Raw genomic sequence first — 19,492 nt, forward strand, 5'->3', positions numbered from 1 at the left:
CTTCACAGCTGATTTCGGTAATGCTATACACATAACGGGCTGTTTAGAACAAAGGGAAGTAACTCAATAATTACATTTTTGTTGATAACATCATTAAAATAAAATATTTTCAATAGATTTTTTAACTGAAAGTCTATTTCACTAATTTTCATCAAATAATGAAGAAATAATAGCAATATTTTAACTAGGTTGGTTTTTACGAGTTTATTTCGGTAATGAAAAGTTGATTTCGGTAACTTTACCGAAATCAAGTTGATTTCGGTATCGTAACGTACCCAACTCGGCCAGATATAATTTACGAAACCAGTCCAGAGCGTCGTGTTGAGACTCCATTGTTGTTTGCGAGAAAATAAACTTAAAAATGGCTGATTTCGAGGAATTTGACAGAGAAATGGCTCAAGTGAAAGGTATTTAATGTTATCTAACTTTAGACTTGATCCCATTACATTCTAGAAGATGAGATGGGCACATTTTTCTGAGGTTACGATTAATAGAACTCGGATACCAAATATTTTCGGACGTGTGCATAAATTTTTCTAACTAAATCATCACCAAACAGCATTGCCAGTATATGTTAATTGGGAATATATGGCTAGCATTTACTAGCAGTATAGACTAACCGTACAGTGTGGATAGACGTTTCACTCCCAGGATGGTTCACATCGAATCCTGGTCAACTTCCCCCCCCCCCCCGATTTATTTATCTCTGCCTTATACTTATCTATCCATCCACCCATTTTTATATGTCCAATTTTTTTTCAAAGTTCTATTATAGTATTAAATAATTTACAGTGTTCAATCTAGAATGAATTCCCAGGGGGACCTTAGGCCCCATAAACTTTTCAAAAGGCCTTTTTTTTAAGGGGGTCATTTGAGAAAAAAAGGGGACCCACACTTAAAATGAACATGTATAAAATTCAAATATTCAAATACAGTCCCAGTGAAACTTGAAATGATCTTACAGGACAAAGGTCCTGTGAAAGCTTGTATTTTACAGGACCTTGGTGACAATTACAGGACCTAAAAGTTTTGTATAATTAATGAGAGTTCCTTTGGCAGGGATTTTTTTGGCTTATTTTATAGCCATTATTGGGTCATATTCCCAATTGAAAATAGTATATTATTTTCTCAATTTCAGTCTTTCCGAAAGACCGTCGGCCCTGACTGGTAAAAAATCAGAAGGTCCGATAAAAATATATGTATTGACGGCCTGACGGTCCGGTAAAAATTAAGGATTTATAAAAACCTTACATTCAACATTTTGCAAAGGCCGATCATTTACCTACATTCAAAACATATCAAAATGTTGTCATTACACAATATTAAAGCCCGTGCAATGCTTGTCAACTGTTATGCATTCTCATAATGCAAACTTTAATGTAATAACATAAGATAAAAATATCCGACGACTAGTACAATTAAAAGTCAATAAGCGGCCGTGTAAATTACATAAGCGGCCCAGATGTGAAAGGTCACCCGCTATAAGTTTGTTTACACAGATGAAAGTGTCAGTGTATTAATTGGAACAATTTACGTCTTTAATCCAATGACTTAGAGAAATGCTAAATTACACGTGTGCTCAACTGGTGTTTAGCTATGAAAGATCGTCCAAGATGTTGACAAAAATTAAACTATACTGTGAAGGTAACAAAATCATTGAACAGTTAATCTGTCAACTTCACTAAATTACCGATATATATAATGCTGTTTACATATGCCAGACATTTTGCTAGTATATTGTCTGTATGAAATTAAAGTTTAAATAGCAAAATCCATTGAATACATGTATAACAATATTTATGTTTACATTTTGATTGTGGTGAAAAAAGATAACTTCACTTCGTTGATAATACAATTTTCTTTTTTTACACAAATTTTTTGACTGCTGACACTTATCAAATGACTCAAAACGCTATACCAATCAGGTTTTTTTCGGTCCAGTAAAATCATGTTTGGTCCAGTAAAAATTTTCAGTTTACAGGACCTACTGTCCAGTAATACTCAGAAGTCTTTCGCATAGACTGCAATTTATAGGAAAAAATTTCCAATTGAAAGTTACAAAATAAAAATATTGAATAAAAATTCTAAAATCTTTGCAAATAAGGGCTTCTTCAATTTAATAGTGCTTACATGTTTGAAGATGCCATCCTTGACAGTAATTGTTTGCATCCATTTAATCACTGCAAAATTTCAGTCATGCATTTTTCCCAATTTTTAACAAAACACAGCTGTAATTCCCAATTCCATGGGTATGGGTTGTGTTCCCAAAATCCTGGAAAAAATTCCTGGTTGGCGCTAATGCAGGCTCATTTTCAAGAACTGATTGGTAATGAAACAAAGACATCAAATTGAACCTAATTTAAATGTTGCCAGGGATATATGATAAAAATGTTCAGTTTTTAAATCAACGGCTGATATAAAGGAAAATCATTATGTGCATTTCCCTTTATTGATGAAGAATATAAACCTACATAGTCGCTAAAAATATTTACCCTTCTCAATATATCCATGCGAAAAACAAAGTATCAACAGGTGCTAAGACAATGAACATTGACATACCAGTTCCTTTGATCTTTTGTCAGGGCAGCAGTCCTACATCATGCTTATAGATTAATGATATACACAATGTTTTAGCGCCGACCACCCGAAGACCAATCAAAATTAATTTACTCATTTGGCAGACACTTAGCCAATCATGTTTGATTAGCTTTTATTTCAGTATTTATAAATATAATAATTAATATTATTCTCAAGAAACCTATTATTTACTTAATCGGGTTTAAGAAAGCATTCCAATGCCATTTAGAGCATTTTCTATGTGAGTACGCCCATTGGGTCCACAGTTGAAATTGTTTTGCGCCGGTAGTCCTTTCAGGGGGCCAATGTTTTTAGTGCCCCTTCATTATTTCAGGAACGAACATTTACCTGACTAGACTCATCGACATTCCGTAAGCTAGCAGGATAAGTTCCTTATATGCGCGCTATAGATTTAACACTGATTTATGCTTACCTGAAATATCTTTGATCGAACACCAGTCATTTTTCACCTTATAAAAACAGAGGCCTATAAAAGGCCTCTTCCCAATGGAAGTTTTTTTTTTAATCATGCAGTTTTCCTGAAATTCTAAACTTTACCAGGTTTTCTATGTCCCAAATCAGCAATTTTAGCCATAATTTTCCCCAAAATCAAGAGGCTAAGGCCTCTTCCCAATTAAGTGAGAAAAAACTACTGAACACCTATCTTCAGGAATTTATCTATTATAACATTGAAATAAAATAAGGCATTTACATTATTTTTTTTTAATTAAATATGTTCTTATTTTCATTTACAATTTAAGGAGACTTTTTTACATTTGAGGAAAAATAAAACTATTAGAATAGATTACCTTAGAATATACATACATTTTGTATTTAGCATCTTCATTAATATTTTATAAACTTTATTGTATTCTACTGTAATAAAATATTCTACTAAATATCACTGATTTTTCATATTATATAGCAGATGCCTTTAAAAGGCCTCTTCCCAATCGAAAGTTTCTTTAAAATCTTACAGTTTTCCCAAAAATCTGAACTTACATTGATCAGCTTTTTTATTTCCCAAATTAGCCATTTTAGCTATAATATTTTCCAAAATAAAGAGGCTAAGGACTTTTCCCTTTTCACTGTTCACATTTCCATGAAACATCACAAATGAAATAATTTGGAGTGAAATGTTCAAACATTGGAGTTTGACTATTGACAAAATTGGAGTGAAACTTCTAGGTGTGAACTGTCTTGGGAGTGAAACATCTCAATAGTGAAAAGTCCTCACATTTTGCAGGTGTTCAGGCTGAAATTTGAATCCATATAATTATGACAGTGTCACTTTTTAGCTCACCTGTCACATAGTGACAGGGTGAGCTTTTGTGATCGCTTTTCGTCCGGCGTCCGTCCGTCGTCCGTCCGTCGTCCGTAAACTTTTACTTTAAATGACATCTCCTCATAAACCACAAGGCCAATTTCATCCAAACTTCACAGGAATGTTCCTTTGGTGGTCACCTTTAAAAATTGTTCAAAGAATTTAATTCCATGCAGAACTCTGGTTGCCATGGCAACCGAAAGAAAAAACTTTAAATATCTTCTTTAAAAAAACCATAAGAGCTAGAGCTTAGATATTTGGCATGAAACATCTTCTAGTGAGTGTCTACCAAGTTTGTTCAAATAAAAGCCCTGGGGTCAAAATTGGCCCCGCCCCGGGGGTCATTGATTTTCCCTATATGCATATAGTAAAAACTTAAAAAATCTTCTTTTAAAGAACTCAAAGAGCTATGGCTAAGATATTGAGCATCAAACATGTTCTAATAGGTGTATACCAAGTTTGTTCAAAGAAAAGCCCTGGGGTCAAAATTGGCCCCGCCCCAAGGGGGTCATTGATTTTCCCTATATGCATATAGTAAAAACTTAAAAAATCTTCTTTTAAAGAACCAAAAGAGTTAGAGCTAAGATATTTAGCATTAAACATGTTCTAATAACATGTTCTAATAAGTGTCTACCGAGTTTGTTCAAATAAAAGCCCTTGGGTCAAAATTGACCCCGCCCCGGGGGGTCATTGATTTTCCCTATATATGCATATAGTAAAAACTTAAAAAATCTTCTTTTAAAGAACTCAAAGAGCTATGGTTAAGATATTTAGCATCAAACATGTTCTAATAGGTGTCTACCAAGTTTGTTCAAATAAAAGCCCGGGGGTCAAAATTGGCCCCACCCCGGGGGTCATTGATTTTCCTTATATGTGTATAGCAAAAACTTAAAAAATCTTTTTTTGAAAAAACCCAAATAGCTAAAGTTAAGATATTAAGCATGAAACATCTTTTAGTGAGTGTCTACAAAGTTTGTTCAAATAAAAGACCTGGGGTCAAAATTGGCCCCGCCCCGGGGTCATTGATGTTCCTTATATGTGTATAGCAAAAACTTAAAATCTTCTTTAAAAAAACCCAAATAGGTCATAAGAGTTTAGATATTAAGCATGAGACATATTCTAGTAAGTGTCTACAGAGTTTGTTCAAATAAAAACCCTGGGGTCATAACTGGCCCGGCCCCAGGGGTGTCATTGTTTTTAACTATATGTGTATAGTAAAAACTTAAAAAAAATCTTCTTTTAAATAGCCCAATGAGCTAGAGCTTAGATGTTAAGCATGAAACATCTTCTTATGGGTGTCTACCAAGTTTGTGCAAATAAAAGCCCTTTGGTTAAATTGGCCCTGCAACGTTTGGGGGGGGGTTGGGGGGGCCTATATTACAGGTGAGCGACCTCAGGGCCATCATGGCCCTCTTGTTTATTCTTTTTGTAGATGAGTCCAGTTGAAGGCCTCCTTTCCAATGGCAAAATATTCCAGTTATGTTAAAATGTAGCTAAAATATTGTCAGTAAAAAAATTGAAAATTAATTTTTTTGGCAGTTTAAATTTTTGTCAATACATCATTTTAAAAGGCGACATATAGGGGTTACCTTTGACGGCGTCATTGTTGGCGGCAGCATCCTCTAAAGCTTGTCCAGAGCTTAATAACTCAGTCACTATAAGTCAGATTGACTCCAAACTTGGTATGCTTACTTCTTTCAATGACCCAAAGGGCAGTGCACAAGAATCGTTACTCTGCGCTTCTTAATTTTTGAGTTATTGCCCTTTGTTAATTTTTATACTTTACTTTTGTCCGGGCCCATTTCTCCTAAAGTATAATAGCTATGGACTTGAAACTCTATAGGATAATAGATCTCATTAAGAAGAAATGCAGTGCACAAGAACCAGCGCTCTACAATTTTTAATTTTTGAGTTATTGCCCTTTGTTAATTTTCCTACTTTATTTTTGTCCCAGCCATTTCACTGAAACTATAAAAGATATGAACTTGAAACTTCATAGGATGATAGATCTTATTGATAAGAAGAGCAGTTCAGAAGAACCGGTACTCTGTACTTCATGATTTTATTGCCCTTTGTTAATTATATTATACTTTATTTTTGTCCGGGCCAATTCTCCTACACAATAAAAGCTATTCAAGCTACATCAATCCTGATGTAACATGTTTACAATCATTTTAAATGCCACTTAAGTTCAAGGTACATGTACATTATAAGAGTGGTGTTTATAAATAACCAATAGTTAAGAAGAATATGCCTAGTGACAGCTAAACTGTTCACAAGGCAACACATTCGAATCGCGGAGTTATAGTTTCCTACTTGATCTAATTTATAACATTAAACAAAGAATTTTCAAATTGGATACACCCAAAACAGGTGGGGGAAGACACTCATGATTTATATTATCTAATCCAGGCCTTGACATTAACTTTTGAATCAGGTTGTCCTGTCGGGCAAGTAGTTTTTAAAACTACTTGCCCTGACCTAAGACTTACTTGTCCTGACCTAAAAATGGTAAAAATGTATAAAACAGAAAAACAAACAAGCTCATACATTAATACTTCTTGTATTAGGTAATGTTAACATAAGGCAATAAACTGGACATAATGTTTATGAAATTGATTGTTAGTTAGACACAAATATTTTTTGTATTTAGTAGTTTTTCTAAAACATCGGTTCATCTGTTTATTTAATGTGAATGAACTACGGTCATGTACATTTGTTGATATAGGAAACGGAAGGAAAAATATAAGCATGCGCCGCGGTAAGGTAATTCCCCGTTCAATCATCAAGTCAAAAGCCGTAAATGAGTCTTCGTTGACTAAGTTCATAACGTTGTTATATTAGATTAAACAATAAATCATTTTAAATGCAAAAACTTTATTTAACAATTATATTTAAAGATCAATATGATTATTTACATATTTTCAATGATATCTTTACATGCAAACATCAAAATTTAAACAACAGCATAACCCTGGAATTACCTTGTACAAAATTAGATATAGTCTATTATTAGAACGGGGAATTACCTTACCGCGGCGCATGCTCATATTTTTGCTTCCGTTTCCTATATCAACAAATGTACATGACCGTAGTATATTCACATTATTGATAATGATTCATGGTGTATTTTTGTTTTAAAGATGTTTATAAATGAAAAGATGTTATTTCTATTCATTTTGTACATGCATTTTGTCAATGATGCTTTTTATTTTCACTTGCCCTGTCGGACAAGTGCTTTTCAAAATAACTTGCCCGGACCAAACTTTTAGTTGTCCCGGGCAGTCGGACAACCGTTAATGTCGAGCCCTGTAATCACTGTTTGTTGTTTTATGTTACAGAGGAGAGAGATAAAGATAGACCTAGAAGGTCAAGGTCAGGGTCTGCTTCAAGGTCAAGGACTAAAAGGTCAAGAAGTAGGGACAGAAAGAGGAGGTCAAGGTCACGTGAGAGGGGAGAAAGAGCAAACAGAAAACATAGGTCTAGAAGGTGAAATATTTATCAATTATGACAAATTGGCATTGTTAGGTTTTAATTTAAGTGATAATAGTATGTGTATAAATCAAATCAACATTATAATCAAGCGCTAAATAATCTCTTTTAGTAGCCGTATTAATTGATTGAGACAATTAATGAAAAAAATTGACTAGTTAAAAACAAATCATATTTATGTCCTGTTTCAATATTTGTATAGATTATTTACATTTGAATAAATCTTATATATTAGTGTTATTTATTAAATAGAAATTCATACCTAATAAGAGAATGTGACTCTTTGTTTTAGTCGCTCAAGGGAAAGAACTACAAGAAAAAAGAAACCCTACAAATATTGGGATGTCCCTCCACCGGGATTTGAGCACATGACCCCAATGCAGTACAAAGCATTACAAGGTTAGTATGATGGTCTGTGACCCAAGGTATTTTATCTCTAAATAAATTTTTGGTGATTCCCTTTACCAGCCTTTTAATTTTATTAATATGTTAAATTAATGAATCGTATGTCATGATTATCATATAAAAAGAACATTGTTGAACTGTCAAACCACTGTTACTGTCTGCCAGTGTATTTGAGCCATTTTATTAGAGATCATTTTTTGTTTGAAACTCCAGATATTACTATTTGATCTTTCTCTATATTAAATTGAACTTTTGATGATTCGGATTAAACAACTGGGACTACATGCATGTGAACATCAAAGATTGACCGATTCTTTTGAAGGGTCGGCAAAGTCATCTCAAGTGTAGATTTCATACATAATAATTGTACCCCGTCTTTTCGAAGAAAAAAGGTGGATATAGAAATAGGCTCTGTCCGTCTGTCCGTCACACTTGCATGTCCGGTCCATAACTTTGTCATTTATCTAGGGATTTGATATAACATGACACAAATGTTTGTTATAATAAGACGATGTATCATGCGCAACAACCAGACACCTACTTCCAAGGGTCAAGGTCACACTTGCTCATTCAAGGTCAACATTGTCTATTAGTGGGTATATGTTATGTCCTGTCCATAGCTTTCTTATCTTTGAAGGGATTTTGTAAATTATTGCCACAATTGCTCACAATAATGAGACGATGTGTCATGCGCAACAACCGGTCACCTACCTCCAAGGTCAAGGTCACACTTGGAGTCTGTTATAGGGTATATTTTGTGTCCAGTCCATAACTTTTTCATAGATCAAAGGATTTTAAAAATACTTGGCACAAATAGTCACTATAATAAGACGATGTGTCATGGGCAACACCTGCACCCCTGCCTCCAAATTCAAGGTCACACTTAAGAGGTCAAAATTTAACATAGTCTGTTATAGGGTATATTTTGTGTCCGATCTAGAACTTCTTCATAGTTCAAGGGATTTTGAAATAACTTGGCACAAATAGTCACAATAATAAAAGGATATGTCAAGTACAACACCTGCACCCCTACCTCCAGGGTCAATGTCACACTTAGAGGTCAAAGGTTAACAGAGTCTGTTAAATGGTATATTTTGTGTCCCATCCATAACTTCTTCATAGATCAAGGGATTTTGAAAATACTTGGCACAAATAGTCACTTAGATAAGATGATATGTCATGCGTAACACCTGTGTCCCTTCCTCCAAGGTCAAGGTCACACTTAGAGGTCAAAGATTTACATAGTCTGTTATAAGGTATATATTGTGTCCAGTCCATAACTTTTTCATAGATCAAGGGATTTTAAAAATATTTTGCACAAATAATCACAATAATAAGACGATATGTCAGGCGCAAATTATGGATCCCTACCTCCAAGGTCACACTTAGAGGTCAAAGATTAACATAGTCTGTTACAGGGTATATTTTGTGTCTGATCTATAACTTCTTCATAGTTCAAGGGATTTTGAAAATACTTGGCACAAATAGTAACAATAATAAGACAATATGTCATGCACAACACCTGCACCCCTACCTCTAAGGTCAAGGTCACTCTTAGAGGTCAAAGCTTAACATGATAGATTTTTAAATTCCTTGTTTCATTTTATTTCTTTAATAAATTTATTGTTGCATTTGCAGATCTAGCATTAATCATAATTTTGGACTGAAAGTCCTTAGATCCATACCTCAATCTTTTGAAATCGCACAATTTTATGCTTCATATAAAACTTCCCTGAGGCGGGGGACATTGGTAACTCTGTTACAAATTCTTGTTTTTTTATTTGTGGATGCTATTTTGTTTTCACACGTGAACAATGTTTTGTGTCTTTATAAGCACTGTGGAATTTAGACAATCACTCATTTCATTTCTCTTGTAAGTACTATGTACGCACCACCTTTATCAGAATCGGGATGGACTAATTTTAAGAGAAGAGATATTTACAAAGTATCTCACCTTCCAGACATTAAGATATGTAAACTTTTTTCTTTTCTTTTTTGAAAATTCAGTAAACCAAAAGATAAAAGGACCTTATTAAATATCATAATTATCAAGGTGTTTTTTATTGCAAATATTCTGTGTGTCTTCTCTATGGCCTAAGAAAAACTCATCTGTTTCTGATCAGGCGAAAAGGGTAGGTATGGAGTTTTTTTGGGAAATCTATGGACATGAGTTAAGTTTTACCACATAAACTTGTAGTTGCTATTATCATTTTATGCATTTATGATAGTCACTGTCTATCACTAAGGCAACAAAATTTTTTTAATGATTTGCTTATTTACAGCTGCTGGCCAAGTTCCCCAAGCTGCTCCAGTTCCCACCACACAAATTACAAATACAACAGTGCCATTTGCTGGCAGTGCAGTCAGTCGGCAAGCTCGGCGATTATATGTGGGAAATATACCTTTTGGTGTAACTGAGGTAAGAGTAACCATTGGCCTGTTGAATTTGTGTAATAGATTTGCCATGCTTTGAAATTGGAACAGTGTGTTTAAGTTAATGTGATTTCTATATAAAGAATTTAAAAATATGAAAATAAAGCTTCAAGCTGTATAAGCTGCAATCCATATCATCGGTTGAAATGCTGTTAAAATTGGTTGAATTGACTGAAATTGCTACTTTTTTGTTGGCACATCTTTGGCTCACATAAAAATGAAAACCCTGTAAGATTGCCTGGCTTATTACTGGTAGCAAAGGCTTATCACTTTCAAGTCCAGTTTATTATGTATTTACTAGATGCCTTGCTGAAGACGTTAAATTCATTGTTATGTCTAGTTCAAAAGATTAAAAATTTAAATTTGAAAATCATATTTTAATTTTTCATGTATGTATATACGTTCATATGTTCTTTAATTTTTCAGTCTGCCATGATGGACTTTTTCAATGACCAGATGAAAATGAGTGGTTTAGCACAGGCGGAGGGTAACCCAGTGATTGCTGTACAAATCAACTTGGATAAAAACTTTGCTTTTGTTGAGGTAAATAGCCTATTAATTTTGTAAAATCTCCTTAGATTGTAATTAAATCCTTGTTTAATTAAGACAGGTTAAATTGATTATTAATTAATTAATTAATTATTGAGAGATAGACAGGCCAATAGCATATAGCGTTAATAATACGGAGTTATACATGTACAAAGATGGGTATTGATGTAAGATTCCATAAGATTTCACCCTCTAGTAAGTTGACAGGAGGATTTAGTGTCTGCCTGTCAACACAGGGATCATTGGTTTAAGCCCTACCCCCGGTCACAACCATGTTTCCTCGTATGTCACCAGTACTGGTAGGGGCGTCTGTGGCCGAATGATTAAGGTCGTTGACTTCGAACCACTTAACCCTCACCTCTGTGGGATCGAATCCCGACAGCTAGCTTACGGAACGTCAGTGGTTCTACTCAGGTACCCGTTCGTGCCTGAAATAATGCACGGCAGGGCACTTGAGGTCTTCCTCCACCAGTAAAGCTGGAATGTCGCGATATGATCTATACTGTGTCGATGTGACGTAAAACCCAAAACAAAACCAGTACTGGTTACATGTAGGTCCAGGAAGCTGACTTGAAAGTGATTGACATGTGCTGCAAGAACTTGTTTCACAATTCAACTTAAATAAATTTGTTTAAAGAAAAAATTTAAATACTAAAAGAATTAATCAAATTTAATTATCTTGGAAGAATTTGAGTTTTATGCCCATTTGATTGTATTTGGAAATTGGGATTAACATTTTATATTATATTATAGCAGTTAGTTGACATATTTTACAAATGTCTAGTCAAATCAGTCCAGTTACATTTTGTACCATATTTTAACGAGAACGTTCAAAGCAGAGAAATTTTACACAAAATTCTTATTCACAGTTCCGTTCAGTAGACGAAACAACACAGGCAATGGCGTTTGATGGAATCAATTTTCAAGGACAGTCGCTGAAAATTAGAAGACCCAGAGATTATCAGGTGTTGCCTGGAATGTCAGAAAATCCCTCTGTGAATGTACCAGGTAGGTTGTTACTGATAGTCAAAATGATTCTGTTCTTCTTGCCTATATATTATATCGAACCCTTAACCTGCTGAATTTCTTAAAATAGATTTGTCCAGCTACCATTCTGCCAAGTATCTTTTAAAAAGATATCGAAATGAAAATTTTGGAGTTGGTCAGCCAACAGTATGAAGGCATTTATAAATAAAATGTGGGAAATTTAATAACCTTAAGAATATGGAGAGCATAGGATTTTGTAATCCAGGGATCTCTGGTTCGATCCTCGAACGAGGGAAGATTTCTCGTTGACAATTTTGAATATTAAGTCCAATAGTCATTTGTCTCTCACTGCTGATTCTGATATCATGTAGGATTATTAGTTGGTCACTTATAGAGAAATTAGTAATTACTGGTTAGTTCATCTGGAAAATCCTGTTAGGTGTACCAACCACTAGGATATGGCTGTGTTAAAATCTGTGTAAAAAACAAAACAAACAAAGGTCATTCTAATCAGTTCAATTTACAATTCAATTGGGAATATTTTTATTGGCTTTACTTTTGATAAAGTATTGTTGCTATCTTATCCAGGTAATGGTGTTTTCATATGGAACACTTCATTATGGATTTGTGTTCAGATGAATAATCCATGTTTAAATTTAAGATTATAAAAAGAGACGTTTTTTATGATCTTAAATTTTAACATGGATTATTACTGAATCACTTCCCTGTGTAAGCTTAAAAATTTCTAGTTAAAGGTCTTACACGCAAGTTTTATCTACCCAAGTACATTGTACTGAAAATATTCAGTTGAACTTACCGGATGTCTCTATAATCATTATTGAAGGCTATGTCTCTAGGATTGATTTGTAAATAATTACTATAATTACATTTGTTATAAAATGACAGGTCTTGATTTACCACACTTGAAACGAATTAACGTAGAATTTTCAAATACTTATTTCTTTTCTTCAGGTGTGGTGTCTACAGTAGTGCAAGATTCTCCAAACAAGATTTTCATTGGTGGATTACCGAACTATCTAAATGAAGATCAGGTATGTATTTCCTGTCATGTTAGTACAGGTGCATTGTGGGTACATTGTTGTCACATGATGTTACAGGCAGACGTGTGACAAGATGGCAGACAAGCAGCACTTTGTTTTATTGCAGGTAATTTCAGGTATACGAGTGACGCCACTCGGGGGACATAGTAAAGCCAAGGTGATACAGTGCTATTCTTTAAACCCTTCTCCATGAAAAAAAGTCGCGTGATTTTAAGTTTTTCCATGATCCAGGATAATTCATTTTGCAGCATTTCTGATTTGAAATTTTTCCGTTTGATAGATATTTAAGTATGCTATGCAAATTTGGTCCGAATGTTTTTTCCGTTGCAGGATTTTTTCCTTTACAGGACTTTTCTTTTTTCAGTCCGCCATCTTCCATTTGCCAGAGCTTTTAGATTTTTCAGGGTTCTTTTTCAGGCCTTTTCTTTCAGCTCCTATTTTTCAGTAATTGGTGAAAAATTGTAAAAATGTTGAATTGAAAAAAAAATATGCAAAATATTGAATTTTAATGATAATGACTCTGCATATCTTTCGGAAATTGATGTTTTTAAAAGAAAGCTGTTGTATATACTGAGGAATAGCACATGTATTGAACTAGTGAGGCATAATAAATTTTCTTTCATTAAAGATAATCTCTTTAATATATATGAATTGCTATTTTTTGAAAAAACTCATATTAATCTGTTTTCTGTTTTCTCTCCCCGTTTATTCCCTAGCATAGGGGAAGAGGTTGAGTTATCTCTAATTTGTGCAACAAGAATGCCAGGCAAGTGCTTATATAAAAGTTTACTCAAGTTAAATCATGTAACTGCTATGATCTACAGTTAGGTAAGAATTTGAACTGGGTGGGCTCTACAGTTAGGTGAGATTTATGAATGGGTGGGCTTTACAGTTAGGTAAGATTGATGAATGGGTGGACTCTACAGTAAGGTAAGATTCATGAATGGGTGGGCTCTACAATTTGGGGTAAGAATTGGAAGTGGGTGGGCTCTACAGTTAGGAAATATTTATGAATGAGTTGGCTCAAAAGTTAGATAATATTTATGACTGGGTAGAGCTCTGCAGTTAGGTAAGAATTTTGAATGGGTGAGATCTGCAGTTGTAAAATTGTGAACAGGTGGGACCTTCAGTTAGTTTAGATTTTAAAGAGTGTGGGATGCGCAGTAAAGTAAGATTTATAAAAGATTGAATTAAGGTTAGAACTGTGAATAAGTAGGAAATTTAAAGTGGGGGGAAACTGCAGTTATTGGATCAACAATCAAGTAAGATTTTGGAGTGAATTAGTAAGATGAGAATCCTGTGTGGGTTGGGTTCATTTGTATTGCTTTAATTTACTGTTGGGTAAAGTAAAATTTTATTAAGTTAACATGTTTTGAGAGAGAGCTTGAATGGATGGGATAATACGTAATAGTTTGACATGAGAGAGTGTCAAAGATCCCACAAATTTCAGTTTTTTTAATACCAACCTCTGTCAGTCATATAATATTGTATTTGTGGGAATATGTATTTGAAGCAAATCTGTTTGTAGTCTTTCTACTACAATTTTTAATGAAATATTATTTACACAAATATTTGATTAACAGAATTTAATATGAATTAAATAATATTTATATGGGGAGAAATGTAGTATAACCAAAGCATAAGTAAAAAACAGTTTTGCTTTAAATAATTCTCTTTCTTTTTTCATAAAAAGGTAAGTAACTTTTAAGTATTTATTCTTACAAAATTTAATAAAACAAAAAATCGAATAAAAAAAAAATTGTTATAATTGATTTGATTGACAAGTTTTTGTTTACTTTTGCATTTTAAAAATGATATGATAATTAACAGTGCATTTAAAATTTGTTGATAAAGTTATTATTTGTAGAAGAAGAACATTTTATTAAACCATGCAAACCAAAATATAAAACATTTGTTTCAAAATCATTCAAAACTTAGGGTAATGTATACATATTAAACATGTATTTAGATTCTAGAATTTCAGAATTTTTCTATAACATCATCATACTTTTGTAGGTAAAAGAACTACTGACATCATTTGGACCACTAAAGGCTTTTAACTTGGTGAAGGACAGTGCTACAGGATTGTCAAAGGGTTACGCCTTCTGTGAGTATGTTGAAATGATGGGAGGACCCTCGGTTACTGACCAGGTATGCTTCTTATAATTGAACTCACCACTTGAAGTTTGATGTATTATAATCACTTTATAAACAAAACAAAAAACTTTGGTTCCCATGTTCACAAACATTTACAGATCAGTTAAAGATCAAAATTTATCAATGTTTTTTTCTCGATTTAATATTCAATACTAATAAAAAGGTTGACTTAAAAATAGACAAAGTTTATAAAAATTTAGAAAAATCTCACGATTATTTTGTAACGTGTGCAGTTAAAGGTTGATCCAAATATGGATCTTGGTCCTAAATTTGATCTATATTTTGATCCAGTTGAAAATAAAACCAAGGATATAAGTGAAATTGTATGTACTTAAACTGGTTTCTTTTATATCATCAATATGTTAATATGTTTGTGAAGTGACAGTTTATATAAAACTGTATGTATATAAATATGTATATTATGTACATGTAGTATCAAATCTGACACAGCTAAAGTAACACAGTTGCTAATGGAAAACATATTTTTCGAAAGCTGTTAATATGATGAATTTAAATAGTGAAACTGATATCTTATGTTTTTTTTTCTGGATATCTTATTCTTGTGGTTATTTAATCCTTTATGGATAAATATTTCTTGCATATCAGACTGGTGTTTCTTTAGTTTTACCCATGCCGGAAATTTCATCTGGCATGGGGGTGCTAGATGAGTCGCGTGCCATACAATGGCATGCTTAGAATGGTATAATTTCGCCATTATGAATGAGTTGTTATACGCTATTGTTAGAAAAAGTTACAGGTGTAATGACATAAATTTCAATGGAAATACTGTTTAATTGCAGTTCAGAATTTTAATATGATGGAATATGGTAAGATATGCAAGAAAGAATATATGACATGTTTGCAACTTATGACAGATATTCTTTTCTGGATATCTAATCCTTTTGTTGGTCTGAATTTTTGTGTCTCTCAAGTTCATTATTTAAGAGAAAGATTGCAGGGTGTATAACCCTGTAACTGCTGTGTTATGTGGAATTCTGTTGATATGAAATCACATATATCCAAATGTAATTTTCCTTCACTTCAGGCGTGTGCGGGTTTAAATGGAATGCAGTTAGGGGACAAGAAGCTTATTGTTCAGCGAGCGAGTGTAGGAGCAAAGAATGCCCAGGCCGCACCAGTACAAGTACAGGTACCAGGTTTGAACCTGCAACAGGGTTCAGGACCACCTACAGAGGTGCTGTGCCTGATGAACATGGTCACCCCAGAAGACCTGGAAGATGAAGATGAGTATGAAGGTAAGAAAATTATAAGAATTTAATAACTGTAAGAAATTATATATTATGTGTAAGAAAATAACCCGACAAGTAAATGAAATAAATAATAACTGTAAGAAATTAACTGTGTAAGAAAATAACTCTGCAAGTAAATGATAACACTATAAGAAAATGTAACAATAAGCAGTTACCTCTGTAAGAAAATAATTACTGTACGAAAATACTGATACTAAGCGGCTTAACTAGTTATAAAGCTATATGACCTTATGGCAACCAATATGAATAAATAGGGTTTTTTTTACATATAATTGATGTATCATCACAATGCTTTAGTTACAGATATTTGTGTTTTTAATTATGATGTGCTGATTGTGTGATTTTTTTGTAGATATTTTGGAGGATGTACGAGAAGAATGTGGTAAATATGGTATGGTGAAGAGTTTAGAAATACCGCGACCAATCAAGGGTATAGATGTACCTGGATGTGGCAAGGTATGTCAATGTCATCTGTATTTGTAGAAGTTCTTTAAATTGATTGACATGTCAGCAAAATTTCAATTCTTCTGTGTGTGGCTGACCAAATGTTGGATTTAATGTATCAAACTTTAGAAAAGATTTTGACTATTATTACATTTAATGAAATTTAATTTCTACTAGGGGTTCCCACTTGTGGCTAAAATAATGCACATAAAGGCATCTGAGGTCTACCTCCACCAGAAGTCAGGAAAGTGACTAAAGTCAGCTTGACTTAAACACAAAATTTGAACACTTGCTTGGTTTAATCACTGAAATATGGTTGATATTTGAAAGTAACGTGTTTAAAGTTAAATACATGAAGACATATTTGAAAACAGGAAGTAATCGTGTTTAATTTTGTTTTTGTCCTATTTTCTCTGTTTTGGTACTGTCATTGTACAATTTTGAATGTCTATTTTGTGTATTATAACAAAACTTCTTAAATATTTTTGTTTTGTTTCTTTACAGATATTTGTGGAGTTTAACTCCCTGATAGACTGTCAGAAGGCCCAGCAAGCTCTAACAGGCCGCAAGTTCTCTAACAGAGTTGTTGTCACATCATACTACGAGCCGGACAAATATCATCGTCGTGAATTCTAACACTCAAAAACATACACGCTCATGTCTGAGTTTTTACATTGTATTCTATATTTTCATTGTCTAAAACATTCATGTCTTAAATCCATTGTCGGTTTTAAAATCGTTACAGTACATTTACATTTTGTGAGGTATTATTGCATTGAGTATTTAATTTTTTTCACTTAAGGACTGGGTTACAAAGCTGAGGGGACTTTGAAAGTCATTGGATATTTAATAAATTGTTAAAGTCTTTATTTTCTTAGTGTAAATGAAATGCTTTAGTCTGTTTAGACGTTAACTTTCTGGCAAGTGTTTTGCAAAGATGAATTGTTTGAATTACTCTGTGTATATTTTGGTATGAGTATTCAAAATGAAGATCGTAATTAAAAAGTGTTGGGAGAACTAATAGTGTTAAACAACTAATAGAGTTGGAGAACTAATGAATTTGTTAGGAAAAAGTTGAACAGTAAAGTTTTGATGAAAAGGTTCTTTAAGACTTTAGCGATAGAAATATTGCTATTTTATCTACAATATCCTCACTACTATGGATTGAATTCCTGCAAGAGACTTTGGATTAGCTATCAAATCAATTAACAGAACATAGGTGCCTCTACTCATGTCCTGTCTGTTCACTGAGAGACACCTGTAGCCTTCTACAAATAGTTATGTAAGAATGTTGCCATATGACCATTACAGTGTTAGTGTTAATTAACACCACAATATAAATATTTAACGACCCTCTCTAGTACAGGTTTGACTGTATCTTGATGGAATATTGTATATGATAGAAGTTATTTCACATGTCTTGTTAATGCTGTATTTTTCTCTAAAAGACATTTGGTGTTCAAACACAGCTAATAAAGACTATTCTAATTTATTTGTCTATTATTTTGTATTTATACACATTTTTAGAGCTCTACATATAAGCAAAGCATCTTTTAGATTGAATCGGGGAAACGTACATTTTTGTTTACCATTACAGTAGGAACTGGTTTTTAAGTTGCACAAGCTCAACTGCTGCAGAAAATGCCTGTGGAAACTAGTGGACCACCAAGCTTTGCTTAAGTTCATGTGGATAGTCTTTATATAAGTATATGGGAGAGTTAAAGCCTATGCAGGATGCTCTACATAGGTGGAGGCAAGGGATAAAGAAGTTAATACAATCTGACATTAAAGACGACCACTGGGTAATCACAAATGCTTTGCTTTGATGCATACTCTTAGTTTAACTGGTAATCACAAATGCTTTGCTTTGATGCATACTCTTAGTTTAACTGGTAATCACAAATGCTTTGCTGTTAGTTTAACTGGTAATCACAGATGCTTTGCTTTGTTTCGTATTGTTAATTTATCTAAACAGTCTTAAAGAAGTAAGTTAAGGAGCGAATTCGTGGTCCAGTGGTAACATGTTGTTCTAGTAATCAGGGGTCGTAGGTTATATCCCTCATAACACCACTAATGGTCATTTTTAGCTCGACTATACAAAGTATATGGAGAGCTGTCCTACTCGCCCCGGCGTCCGCGTCCAGATTTCAGATTAAAGTTTTGGTGCAGTAAAATATTTTTCACTATAACTTTGTCATTTCTTAAGGTATCAACTTCAAACTTCAAATATATGTTCCTTATCATCAACCACATCTTATGTGACAAGGTTCATAACTCTAGCACCAATATTTTCAGATTTATCTCCCCTTGAACTTAGAATTTTTCTTAAAAAATGCTATTTTTTACTGTTACTTCTTTATTACTTAAGGGATCAACCTCATACTTCAAATATATGTACCTTATCATCATCCCCATCTTATGTGACAAGGTTCATAACTTTAGCACCAATATTTTCAGATTAATCTCCCCTTGAACTTAGAATTTTCTTTAAAAAATACTATTTTTTACTGTTACTTCTTTATTATGTCTCCCCCACCTCGGGGGAGACATATTGTTTTTGCCCTGTCCGTCCGTCCGTCAGTCCGTCCGTCCGTCAGTCCGTCCGTCCATTCTTCGTTTCCGGACGATAACTAGAGTTCCTTTTGACCTACAGCTCTCAAACTTCATAGGATGAATGGTCTTATTGAGCAGATGATCCCTATTGTTTTTGGGGTCAGTAGTTCAAAGGTCAAGGTCACAGTGACCGTTGGTCAATTTCTCGTTTCCGGATGATAACTAGAGTTCCTTTTGAC

At 33.6% G+C, this 19,492-nt stretch overlaps 1 protein-coding gene across 1 annotated transcript; it reads left to right on the plus strand.

Annotated features, from left to right (window-relative positions):
* The first annotated feature begins 274 nt into the window (after positions 1 to 274).
* LOC132741848 (splicing factor U2AF 50 kDa subunit-like) lies at positions 275 to 18,192 on the plus strand. Its single transcript, XM_060730105.1, has 11 exons — positions 275 to 407; positions 7,243 to 7,390; positions 7,686 to 7,792; positions 10,081 to 10,217; positions 10,658 to 10,774; positions 11,650 to 11,788; positions 12,740 to 12,819; positions 14,845 to 14,979; positions 16,031 to 16,241; positions 16,609 to 16,712; positions 17,205 to 18,192. The coding sequence occupies exons 1-11, from the start codon at positions 362 to 364 to the stop codon at positions 17,334 to 17,336; spliced, it is 1,356 nt and encodes a 451-aa protein (XP_060586088.1). The 5' UTR covers positions 275 to 361; the 3' UTR covers positions 17,337 to 18,192.
* The last annotated feature ends 1,300 nt before the right edge of the window (positions 18,193 to 19,492 follow it).

This window comes from Ruditapes philippinarum, unplaced genomic scaffold (genome assembly GCF_026571515.1).
Source record: "Ruditapes philippinarum isolate M1 unplaced genomic scaffold, ASM2657151v2 ctg2696_1_1_1_1, whole genome shotgun sequence".
Classification (NCBI taxonomy): Eukaryota; Metazoa; Mollusca; class Bivalvia; order Venerida; family Veneridae; genus Ruditapes; species Ruditapes philippinarum.